The sequence below is a fragment of the Hydra vulgaris genome, chromosome 03 (genome assembly GCF_038396675.1).
Source record: "Hydra vulgaris chromosome 03, alternate assembly HydraT2T_AEP".
NCBI lineage: Eukaryota > Metazoa > Cnidaria > Hydrozoa > Anthoathecata > Hydridae > Hydra > Hydra vulgaris.
Window position 1 is genome coordinate 59,040,898 of NC_088922.1, and position 12,486 is coordinate 59,053,383.

Sequence of the window (12,486 nt, forward strand, 5' to 3'; positions counted from 1 at the left end):
AAAAAATATTTTACAATTGTGCTAAAAATTTTTTACAAAAATTAATTACTGTCTAATATTTTCCGTATAAACTGTTTCAAAAGACTGTTTAACTCTTTCACAAAAAGTGACCCTGCACACAGTGGGGCAGGTGGTGGACAAAATTATTTAAAAAATCATTTCTCAAAAATTACATTATTATATACCATTTTATAGCTTAAACATTCAACTTTTATAAAGTGTATTTTTGTATAATCATTGTATTATCATGGCGTATACTTCTGGCGTATATATAACCAACTTTTATAAAGTGTAATTTTTGTATAATTATTTGTCATGGCGTATACTTCTGGCGTATATATAACCAACTTTTATAAAGTGTAATTTCTAATGTTTTTGATGCAGTTTTAAATGGCATGAACTTAACTGCAAATAATAACTTGTCTAATTTCATAAATCTTTTATAAAGATGGTATATATGCAAAAGCTCTAAAATTTGTTTCAAAGAGAATAACAAACAATGGCTACAAAATGAACCAATATCGGGTCAATTTGTAATTGATAGTAAGAGTATTCTTCTAACTGCTTCCATTGATTAAGATAACTCTACTCTTGTAGTATCTGGCAGACCTTAGGTAAATTTTGATACTTCAAGTAGTAAAGCAAAGAAAATAAGATTAGCGTTATTGATTGGTGATTGGTGCCATTAATTGCATCTTTTTCATCTTCAGAACTATTGTTTGCATCATGTTGTAGTTTGCTCCAAGATAATAAAGAAAAAGAAGCTAGAGCTGTTTTACGATTATCAGAATATATGAGTTTTCAATCCTCAAATTAGGAAACATTGCAAAAATGGTCTTTAAATCTTTTTTATATGACGAGTTGTTAGTTTTGTCCAGTAAAAGTTAATTCTGGCCCATTATACTGCGGTTCAAAAAATTTGCTTCAAAATTACAAGTGACCCGATTAGCGACTCATCAACAATTTTGAATATTCAAAAACATCTTTAGTAATTGGGGAAAAATTTAAATATATCTGTGCAATTGGAAAAATTTCTTAAGTTTTTTCAACTTGTTTCTCTGCCTAATGGCCTTGTTTGTCAAGGTTCGTGCTTCGGAGTTAGAGAGTTGAGAGAAGGTTATAACCACTATTAAGTAGCCTCCTCATCTGTAGTGGCCTTCTCGACCTTTAGGAGGTGAATAACAAAAAAAAAAAAAAAGTAGATGCTTCAAACCATTTGTTAATTACATTTATAGAATGCATGCAGTGGCTTATGGGTTTAATTTCTGGACTTAAAATCCACAATTTTTGTTAGACAACAAAACTCATTTATTTACTGCAAAAAAATATTGCAATAATGTTGCCATTCCTATATTGATGAATAACAACTCTCTTACTCTCAGACAAAGTCTAAAAGCGCATTGTAAATGTAATTAAACCTACATTATCTGCCTAATTTGAGCCACTCTCTCATGGTTGTAAGGTTACATTTCTTTCTTTTTTCTACAAATACCATCATGGTCAATGCTCAAACAAGCTATCATCTATATTACAATAAACCAAAACTCATTCTTGCTTTGCTTCTTATTTAACAAGTAGCATCCTTTTACTATATCTGACTCTTCATGATATAAAAACTTTTATTAATCCAGTTTTTTTCCATGCACATCAAAAAAATCTTATAACTTTTAGCCATCTTCATTTTTTTCTTTTATATACAACCTATAACTTTTTAAGTCTTCAGTTAACCATTTCCTACTATTTTTACTTATTCTCTATTTTAAAGTAACTTAAAACTTAATAGTCGTTACATGCAATCTTGTTGGAAGTAATTTAGAGTTTGAAAATATATAAATATATGTCAGTATTTAATAAGCAAGCATAAAATTATAATATATAAAGTATTATAATTTTTTTCTAACTCCGGCTATCAACCCCTGCTAAATCTTATAGTTTTGCTGAGGCCGGGGTCGGGTCCAGGTTTGAAAAAAGTCTCACTTTTAATCGGGGTGGGGAAAAATTATGTAGATAACTAAAAAAGTTATATAGATAACTAAAAAAGTTATATAGATAACTAAAAAAGTTATATAGATAACTAAAAAAGTTATATAGATAACTAAAAAAGTTATATAGATAACTAAAAAATTTATATAGATAACTAAAAAAATTATGTAGATAACTAAAAAAGTTATGAAGATTTATTGATATAAAAGTTATGATTTATTGATAGTTTATTTTTGAATAAAAATTTTGTTAGTATGTAGACTTTGATTACGCTTTTATTTTAATAGTATCCATCAAACTAATATTTAAGAAGATTAAATAATAAAGAATTAAATAATAAAGATATTAAGTAATAAAGAAGATACAACAACAGTATTCAGTACAAAAACAATTAAGAGGTTCAGAGAAGTGGAAATTAAAAATGCATGTTTGAAGCAGTTGTAGAGAGAAGTTAAAAGAAGAATTTAAAAGAAGAACTCAAGTTAAAGAAGAATTGCAAGTGAGAAAAAAAATATATCTACTGAAGCATAAGTAAATAAAATGTCTAAAAATGGACGACATAACATCCTGACATGTTTGTCATGAATATCAATAAAAGTTCATTAGAATCTAAAGATTAGTTTGAACAAAAGTTAATCGCAGACGATTTAGATTAAAAAAAGTTAATTGCAGATGATTTAGCTATATATGTTAATGAGTTAAAATGCAGAAATTATTTTTTTTCATCGATTCAGGTTCTATATATGAAATCTTTGATGTTCAATTAACCGATACATTTTTGAATGTTTGAAAAATGATTTAGTTAATATTGTCAACACTTATTTTGTGTGCTTATTTTTTTTATTGTTCCAATAACAAAAAATAAGCATACAAAATGCTTGTTTGAGATTTTTGATTAAATTTGTGTATTAAAACAATATGTAAAAATGTCATGTGTTGTGTCATATTTTTGTGCAGAATTTTCTTTGTTAGACAAAACTCAAAATGACAAGCTTAAATCATTGAAGCTTAGTATAACCACCATTCTTGATGCAGTGCCATGAAACTTCATTCATTGAAGAAGATTATTTTATTCCTCATATTCTCAGTATGATTTTTTCTATATAGCAGTGAAACTTTAATGAATCAACCATGAGTTTGAAAATATTTGGTAATTCAGACAATTTTAATAAACAAGTTATTAAGTTTGGTATATTATAATTTCCTTTTTGTATTATTATTATTAATTCACTCCCAACAAGACTCTAAACAACAAGACTCTAAGCAACAAGACTCTAAGCAACAAGACTCTAAGCAACAAGACTCTAAGCAACAAGACTCTAAGCAAGCTTCTTTTTAAGTTACGAGTTACTAAGTAACAAAGTGAACATTCAGTGAGTTGTTTTGTTATTATACTTAGTTATTATCAAAATGTATAAAACTTATAATAATAGTTTATTAAAACTTAATATATTAGTAATATTTTGTTATGTATAAAAGTCATGCTCTTCAAACTATTCAAGAAGATTACAAAAATAACCAACTCAGGTATATCTAGCATTTCTGAGGTAATTTTAGAAGTTGCTATAGATACCACAAATAATTCCAAACTTATTTAAAATGATGTTTTCACTACCATCTGAACTTAAAGCACAATTTAGCTTTAACGGTAATTTAATGTTGGGAGGCTGAATAAGTGCAAATTGGCATAAGTGCGTAGCATAATTTGGCTTATATTTGAACTGGCATAAGTGCGCTAAAAGAATTTAAAAACATTTGTATAGGATTTGCACTTATGCCAATCTTTGCAACTGCTTCGCACTTATGGCAATTCGCACATTTGCTAATCTTTGCAAATTCTTTCTGCCCACTTCTGTTAATTCACATTTATGCCAGTGTAAATTAGCAAGTTTGCACTTATGCTAATTTGCACTTATGAAATTTGCACTTATTCAATGGCCCCTTTTTTATTAATGTATGTTTCAAAGCAAATTTCAAAAAAAAATTAAATGCTCTAAGAAAGATTAAGTCAGTGAAAGGTTCTTCTCATTAAATCATTACAGGTGTCTAATAGCAACGGTGATGATTTACCTCCACCAAAGAAATGTAAATAAAAACGATCAAACCAGTTTCTAAAGAAAATATGCACACGTATATAGATGTGGAAAAATCTAATTGCAAATAAAATTAGTTTTTAGATAAAATTGTTTGCTTAAATAAGACAGCAAACCCTTACAAGTTGTGGTCAGAAAATAGAAAACATTATCCTAATAAAGCTTGCTAAATTTTTCTTATTATTTGCCGGTGGCAAATAATTTTCATTACAATCTGGTATTGGGTATTCAGCCAAGTAGTTTACAGTATTCGGCCAAATACTAAATAGTGGGAAAATAATCAAATAGGCCGAATACTGAATAGTCATAGAATATTATTTTACATCTCTAGTTTGTATGGATTTTAAATGTTGACCTATATTTAAATTGTACAAACTTTTTTTTAATTAAATTTTTTTCTAAATTACACATAAAATAATAGCTTAAAAATACAAAAAAAAAAGTATTTTGTTATAAAAAGTTAGTAATTTATTGGCATAAAAATGCTTTAGAATTACTTAATAAAAAGTTTAAACAAACATTCAAATGATATCCAAATTATAATGGAGCTAAGTTATATAAATTATAATGGAGCTAAATTTACATAGTTCAAATAAAAATTGAATATTGGTAACATATTTCTCTAAACTGTGATTATAATTAGTACATAATTTTACATATATATGAGCATTTGTTATAAAGAAGTATCAGTACACCTAATTGCAATATTTAAAAATTATGTTCATTAATGTACCAACTTTTATTTTTAATCTTTTATTTATTTTCTATATCTAATCTTTCAAGTTTAATTTTAATTTTAACATTGTTGTTGTTTTAACTTTATTTGTTTTATCAGCTGCTGCTGCTTGTTATTTTGTCAAGGCAGAAAGTTGTGCACGTTATGCAGAACCTTGTTATTTGGGTAAGTATTTTTTTAAATTTATTTTATTCACATTTTCTTGTGTTGGCAAAAAAATTTATTATTAAAATTTATTATTATTCACAAATAAAAAAAAGAACTTTAGTTTAAATTAAACATTTTCAAATTAAACCCATAAAAAATATTAAACAATTTCCTTAGAGAGCTTAAACTGCACAAAAACTATAATATATATAAATATAACCAAGAAAAAACTTGATAAATGTTTATGCAATGAAACAAATGCAAGAACAGTACTGCCAATATTTTTATGGATTTTTACAATTTCAATAAAAAAATTCAAATTTTAGACAGACTATTATTTTTTATATTATTTTTTGAATTTTCATTAAGTAAAATGCATATACCAACTTGTAACTCAATTATATGAATATTTTCTTTCAAAATTAGGGTTGTAAGTGTTTTTAAATTAATTAGTCCTAAAACGGGGCATAAGCAGATGAAAAGACATCTGCAACTAGGTCTGGACTTTACAATCAATTATGTATTCGATGTGTTGAAATGGCATCCAATCTGTTTTACTTTTATTTCTGAACAAAGAAAAATAAGTTTTCCTGGAAATCTACTGAATTTGTTGAAGAATTGAACATGGGTAAAAGGAGAGACTTGGGGGTAGCCATATCAGTGTATGGCACAATTTGACTACATGTAGTTGAGCAGAACAAGTCAAAGTCCTAGAAAGTTATTTAATTCCTCATATCAAGAAGTGGTTTGGTAATAGGGAATAGATTTTTTAATAGTTTTTAACCCTATGCCACGTCTATGCCACACTAAAAATAATCAAAGTAGTGCAAAAAGTGTTATAAAAGTACTTAAGTAGCCTGAAAACTCTCCAGACATTAATCTAATAGTAAACTTATGGAAACAACTGAGAGATGAAATCCACACTGTACACATTACACCTAAAATCATGATTGAATGCTTAGTTCAGCTGTAGATCAGTAGTAAAATATTAAAGAACTTTGTCAAAGTTTGATTTTGTATATGCCTAACTGTGTTAGTGCCTTAAAATTAGCTAAAGGTAACCGAACTAAGTACTGAAATGTTTGGTAAGCTATTTGGCTATTTGACTTATTCATGAAAATAAAGCAAAAGTATTGATAAACTTGAAAATTCTATAACAATTTTAGCTTAATGTATACTTTTTTTGATTATGTGTTGTCTATAAAGTATGTACACAAAAAAAGTTGAAATATATGCCTTTATTCTTCTTTATGCATATGCTATGACAGCTATTCTGTTAGTTTTTAATTTATCCACCCTCTCAAAATCATTCTTGTTTCAGACCAACACTCTTGTTTTAGATGATTATCTCATTTTAAGATTTATTTTAAAACTGCTTGAATTCTTTTTATTAACACACAACAACATTATTTTATAAAGGGTAACATTTTAAAACTATTATGTTCTATTGAAATTTATATATAAAGTTTTAACTTTTTAAATTAAAATTAATACTATTTATACTTAAGTAATTGTTGTTTGTTGTTATAGTAATTATGTTGGATGTATAAAGTATGTTATAGTAATAATGCTAGCTGCTATAACATTGTTAGTTTAAAGTATATTTAATGTTAAAACATTGTTGTTAAATGTTAACATTGTATGTTTAATGTTGAACATTGTATGTTTAATGTTAAAACATTGTATTAAATTACTAGTTTTGGTTCTTAAATTATTGATGATTTCAAAAATGTTTTAAAGTTAAAATATTTCAATTTTTAGAAAGAAAAACACTTTCTATTGAAAATGGACTCAAATCTGGTAAGCATTTTATATTTAACCAACTAAGTTGCCCAGTGTTGCACAGGATTTTTATTTATATCATTGAAATAAATTTTATATTCCTCCAATCTCTCCAAGTGACACCTCCCACCCACCTCCTAGTTGTAAAGTAATGGAAAGTAATAGAATATCTAATTTGGTCTGGCTGATTATATCTGGTCGTGTCCATATTTACTTTTTATCCTCCTAATAAAATACTATGAAGTGTGATAAAAAACTGTTATAAAAAAAAGTAAAAAACAAATATGATATACAAAGAATAATAAAAAATAAATAAGATATGAAGAGAAGATAAAATTTGAACAGAAAAAAGAAAGTAACTATGTACATATACTAAAAAAAACTCCAATCTTCAAGTGATAGTTTGTAAAAAAACTCCAGAAAAGAAATTGTTATTTCCAGCTTTTTCTAGTTCTAGTAAAATATATAATCTTTACTGTTTTAACATTGAAACTCAAATGCTTCTTGTTCTTGTAAGAGGGCAGTGTAAATTTAAATTTTTACTTGTGTCATTATTTAAAACAGTTTTGCAAGTTTAAAATCTCTCAAACCAGTTTAAATCTCTCAAAACAATTTAAAAATAATTAAAATTGTTAATGTAAACTAGTTTTTCATTTGAGCAAAAATTTGACTTAGTTATTTTTTAAATGTTTTAACAAATTGTTTTATTCACTTAATAAATTTTTTGTTTACTTTGAATTTGTATTGGTGAATCACAAAACAGTCTTTAAAAAAGATTGTAAGACATGAGTTCAGATAAATTGTTCAAAAACCTTTTTGAAATTTTTTGTTTATATTGTTGTTGTTTTTTTTTTGTATATTTTATTATATATATGTTATATATTTTAAAAAATTCAAATGTTACTATTTAAAAGTAACAGAATGATAAAAAATAAACAAAATAAAAACATTTTTTTTTTCAAAATTAAATTAATATGAGAGTTATTGATGTTTGTTAATTAAAATAGCAGTTGTTTTTTTGCATAATTTTTTTTTAGGATTTAGTAGCTAAATCTGGCACATCTGTTGATTTTTTTTTTTCAGTTTTAATATTCTTTATTTTGTATGATGACCAAACTTTGATTAAATACTTTAGACATTAGATTCACCAATGGTATTATAAACTCCATCCCCAGGATTCACCAATGATATTTCAGTATTCACCATTGATATTTCAGGATTAACCAATGATATTTCAGGATTCACCAATAATATTTCAGTAATCACCAATGATATTTTAAGATTCACCAATGATATTTCAGTATTCACTAATGATATTTGACGATTAACCAATGATAATTCAGAGAGCCTGATAAAAAAAGTGTATTAACAGTATAAACCATCACTCATCAGGAGTTGTTGTAATCTTTATTATCACCTGTAGCCTACATCATATAAGTCATTATTGCAATAAAACAGACCTTAATACAGAAAAACCTAAAACTTACACCTCTCCTGAATTTGTGCCTTTTTATCTATATTTTATCTATATTTTTTATCTATATTTATAATTTTTGGAAAATAATATACATATAGATAAAAACGTACTTAAAATATACAATACATAAATAGTAAAATGATCTACATAATACAATAGTTTTCCTAATATCTTATTATATCCATGTAATAATAAACAATGAAAGTTATAAGATAAGTAACTTACCATATTCAATGAGTAAATATAGATGTTAAAATATTATACAAACAAACTGCATCTACATTTGCACAAACCAAAAGTAAATACAAAAATTGATGAAAATTTTTTTTAAGTTCATAGAGACCTATAAATAATAAAAAATAGTTGAATTAAACAAAAATAGTGGTACAACTAGAAGCGGTGGGTAACAGACATAAAACTTAAAACAAAATTGTTATCAATAGAAACTATTTTTTTAGAAAGAGAAACCAAGTATTTAAAACTCAATAATTAATTCGATTGCAATAGAGTCAGTATAATATCAAAGGAAATAATATGCAAAAGAAGAAGAGATGCGAAGAATAAAGAATACGTGGAATAAATAACAAGTTAGTTAGTAGTAGTTAGTTTATTAGACAAACTTAAATGACTGAGACAAATCAATTTGAAGAAAATTAAATAACAAATGAACTGATATAAAAAGTTGTAATTGATGTCTACAGGTGATGCATTGTTTTGTCTGGTTTTCTGGTAAAGTCTTGTTATGTTTTTGTCCATTTTCAAATTGGGTAAAAAGAAAGCTAAACACACTCACTTCTTTTGTTTATGGGCTCACACATCAAATCCAGATGTAAGGCCTAAAGAATGGATTTCATTTGATCAAATGTATATATTAGTCATCATAGGTCACAAGTCTTTACTCCTAGCTACTAGGGTCCTAGCTACTCCTAGCTAGGACCCTAGTCAATGAGCACTGATCTGATGTGCATTGTGGAGCTTTTGAATAAATGTATGCTTGGGTGTATGGCACAGTTAAAATCTTAATATCTGTATTGTTATAGTGGAGTACATTCGAGGAGGTCATGGTTCACCAGTCACAAATAATACAATTTGTTTCTGCAACACTATGTTTACATACAGGTGACCAATGGATTTGTCTAGTTAGGTAGATATGGGAGATGTAATTCTAAGAAATAATATATATATATATATATATATATATATATATATATATATATATATATATATATATATATATATATATATATATATGTATATATATATATATATATATATATATATATATATATATATATATATATATATATATATATATAATTACTAAATTTTTGTCAAGGTTTAGTTAATAACCACCAATATTTATAGAAATAGTAAGTAAATTCTGGATTTACTAGTCTAACTTTTTAGATTTGAATTAATAAATGTAAAGTAAAGAAATATGTATTGTTCAGTAAATTAAAAATCAACTTTAATTTGTTTAAAAGTTTTATTTACACAACTTACCATGTTGTTAATTTTATAAACTGGGGTGCAAGGTATATATATAAACTGGTATTGGTTGCAAACTTTAAATGTGAGTTTACTATTTATGAACTGTTTTGTTTATAGTTACTTAATTGTCTTTTTTTATAACTTATATGAAAAATTGTATTTATTTATTTTAGTTTTAGACTGCTATTTTAAAGATGAAAAATTTGAGAGGCCTTTTCTAGATGGTCGTTCGTTTGCTTTTTTAAACAAAACATCGAATGAAGATTTTATAAACAACATTTTAGAATTTCTTGTAGAAAACCAGCACTCAGTAAGTTTACATGTTTACAAAATATTTTATTACTTTATGCAAATCTTCTTTTAATTTTGTTGTTGTTGTTGTGAAACAATCTTAAGTAGATGTTTATTTTTTCGTTGTGTAAAAAGTTATGGAAGGTGTTGATTTTTTTGTTGTGAAATAATGTTCAGGAGATAATAGTTCCTTTTAATTAGTTTTTAAATTTTTCTGCTTTGCATTGGGCTTACTTGTGTGGAAAAAAATAAGGGTTTACAGAGTCGCTATTTTCAAAATGATAAGGTACCAACTTTCACCTATATAATTATATTTATATTATATTTGAAGTTCAATCTACGCTAGACCTAGGTTAATCTATTTAAATTTATGGAATAAAAAAGCATACAGCTAGTGAATGTTTTTTTACTGTTACATCTGTGTATTGGCTGGAATTTTATTTCTAATTTAATATTTTAATATGTTATTTTATCACTTGTTTTAATTTAATGAGTCTAATGATGATAATAATGAGTCTAATGATGACAATAATGAGTCTAATGATGATAATAATGAGTGTAATGATGGGCGGATAATTTAGGACGGTTATTGGGAGCTTGAAGATATTTTTCAAGATCAACAGTCTACCGTATCGTTTGGTATACTTTTTGTGGATGTTTGCAGAAAGCTTGCATTATCATTATGTGGTAAGCAATCATATTTTTCTCTTTTTTTCTTTTTCACTTTGTATCTGCCATGCGGTTCAATTTTCTTTAACTAAAAAACTTTAGGTGAGAAATATTCTTCTGAGATTCAGCGTTTGATTGCCACAATTATTGTCTGCGTCATATTTAAACTTGCACTTAGTAATGATAAAGCTCTTTGGTCTTATCCGTATCATCTTCGTGAAAGTAATTTGAAAGCATCAGATAAGTTAACGAGCGCATTTTTTAAAGGAAAAAGTTATATTTTACATGAGGATGGTAAATTTCCCTCTATTCATACCCGTTTGGGACTGGGTTACAGCTTAGAAGAGATGACATTTCAAGTTTACCGATTAGCTTCACAAAGTTTTGATAAATGTATGGAACTGCGAGTATAAGAGAAGTAATTACATTTATTTAACAAATGCTTTAACAGGCGGTCAATGTTGCTAATTTTTGTAACCGGATAGTTGAAATATTTTTGTTATTATTGTCTTATTCAATTTTTTATTTATATTTGCATATAAGTCTTTTATATAAATTTTTTAAGTGCAGAAAATTTTACAAAAAAATGGAGTTATTGTTAACAACATTAGGACTTTGTTGTGAGTGTTACACCAGTTGTTTTTTATTGTTTCAATGTTTTAATGTTTGAATAATATTAATACTGAAATTTAAAACACAAAATGACTAGTTAGGCACCATAGTTAAACGTTTTTGCTAAATGTCTTTATATTTTTTATTACTTTTTATTTCATCACTTGTAGATTATTTATGCTATTGAACAATTTTAACGTGTATCATTTTTAATAAGAGACGTTTGCTGATGATGGGCTTTTTTTTTTGTTTTTTTTTTTGTTATTATCCATACTCAATTATTGTCCTGGCTCACACCAATAAAACCCAGATTGACCAAATACTAAATATCTTTAAAAATTAAATTACTAAAAAATTGAATGAACAAGAAACGCACATCTTGTGGAGTGTAGGGTATTACCTTAAACGTAATATCTATTAATAACAATAGAAGGGGTTAGGGATCGTCCATAAAGTACGTACGCTCAGAGAGAAAGAGAGGATCTGCAGATGGCGTATATGAGATGGGAGAGCAGTGAGTTGATTATATATGAAAGGAGACTCTAAATTAAAAAAAGTATCATGAAATGTTAGATAAATAGGTTAAAAGCGTATGTACTTTTAGGGAGGTGGAGGGTACTCAAAAAAGCGTATTGCAAAATGCGGGGGAGGGGGGGGATCGACAAAAAAAAAGGTGTACGTACTTTATGAACGACCCCTTAGAATTATATTTCAATATATTTGTTTATACGATATAAAAAAACGTTTTATTTTTATTATATTTTAAAACATCACAAAAAATTAAATAGGGGAAAGGCGCCTATGACGGCATACTTAACTTTGAAGCTTCATTATTTAGTATCCTGAAGACCAATAATAAAAGTTTTGATATGGATACATTCCTTGTTACATCTAAAACAATAATTACCCTGGGAGTTTTCATCACTTTTATTTTTTTTATAAGTTATTCTTATTGTAAAAAAAAGCACAAGTATGCCATCATAGGCAACCACTGCTCCTATGATGGCATAGGGGAGGATGAGGCTAGTTAGGATCGAGGGTAACTTAATAATTTCATTTAACTTTAGAGTCTTCCCTTAGAAAAGCCAGAAATTACTCGAAACCATCCTAATTTACCATTTCATGCTACACACCAGCATTGTAAAATTTTGCGCCTGCGCATAGGATATATTTCGTTTTACATATTTTTTGGACCAAAAAAAAAT

General features: G+C 26.6%; 1 protein-coding gene across 3 annotated transcripts in view; it reads left to right on the top strand.

The window, feature by feature from the left end:
• The window catches only part of LOC101241649 (protein mono-ADP-ribosyltransferase PARP4), a 199,269-nt gene extending 187,755 nt beyond the window's left edge, over positions 1-11,514 (top strand). For all 3 annotated transcript variants that reach the window (XM_065793816.1, XM_065793817.1, XM_065793818.1), the window contains 5 exons: positions 4,912-4,977; positions 6,721-6,759; positions 9,883-10,019; positions 10,582-10,687; positions 10,772-11,514. In XM_065793816.1, the coding sequence (XP_065649888.1) occupies positions 4,912-4,977; positions 6,721-6,759; positions 9,883-10,019; positions 10,582-10,687; positions 10,772-11,082 (659 nt within the window). In that variant the 3' untranslated portion in view covers positions 11,083-11,514. The remainder of the gene's footprint in view (positions 1-4,911; positions 4,978-6,720; positions 6,760-9,882; positions 10,020-10,581; positions 10,688-10,771) is intronic.
• The last annotated feature ends 972 nt before the right edge of the window (positions 11,515-12,486 follow it).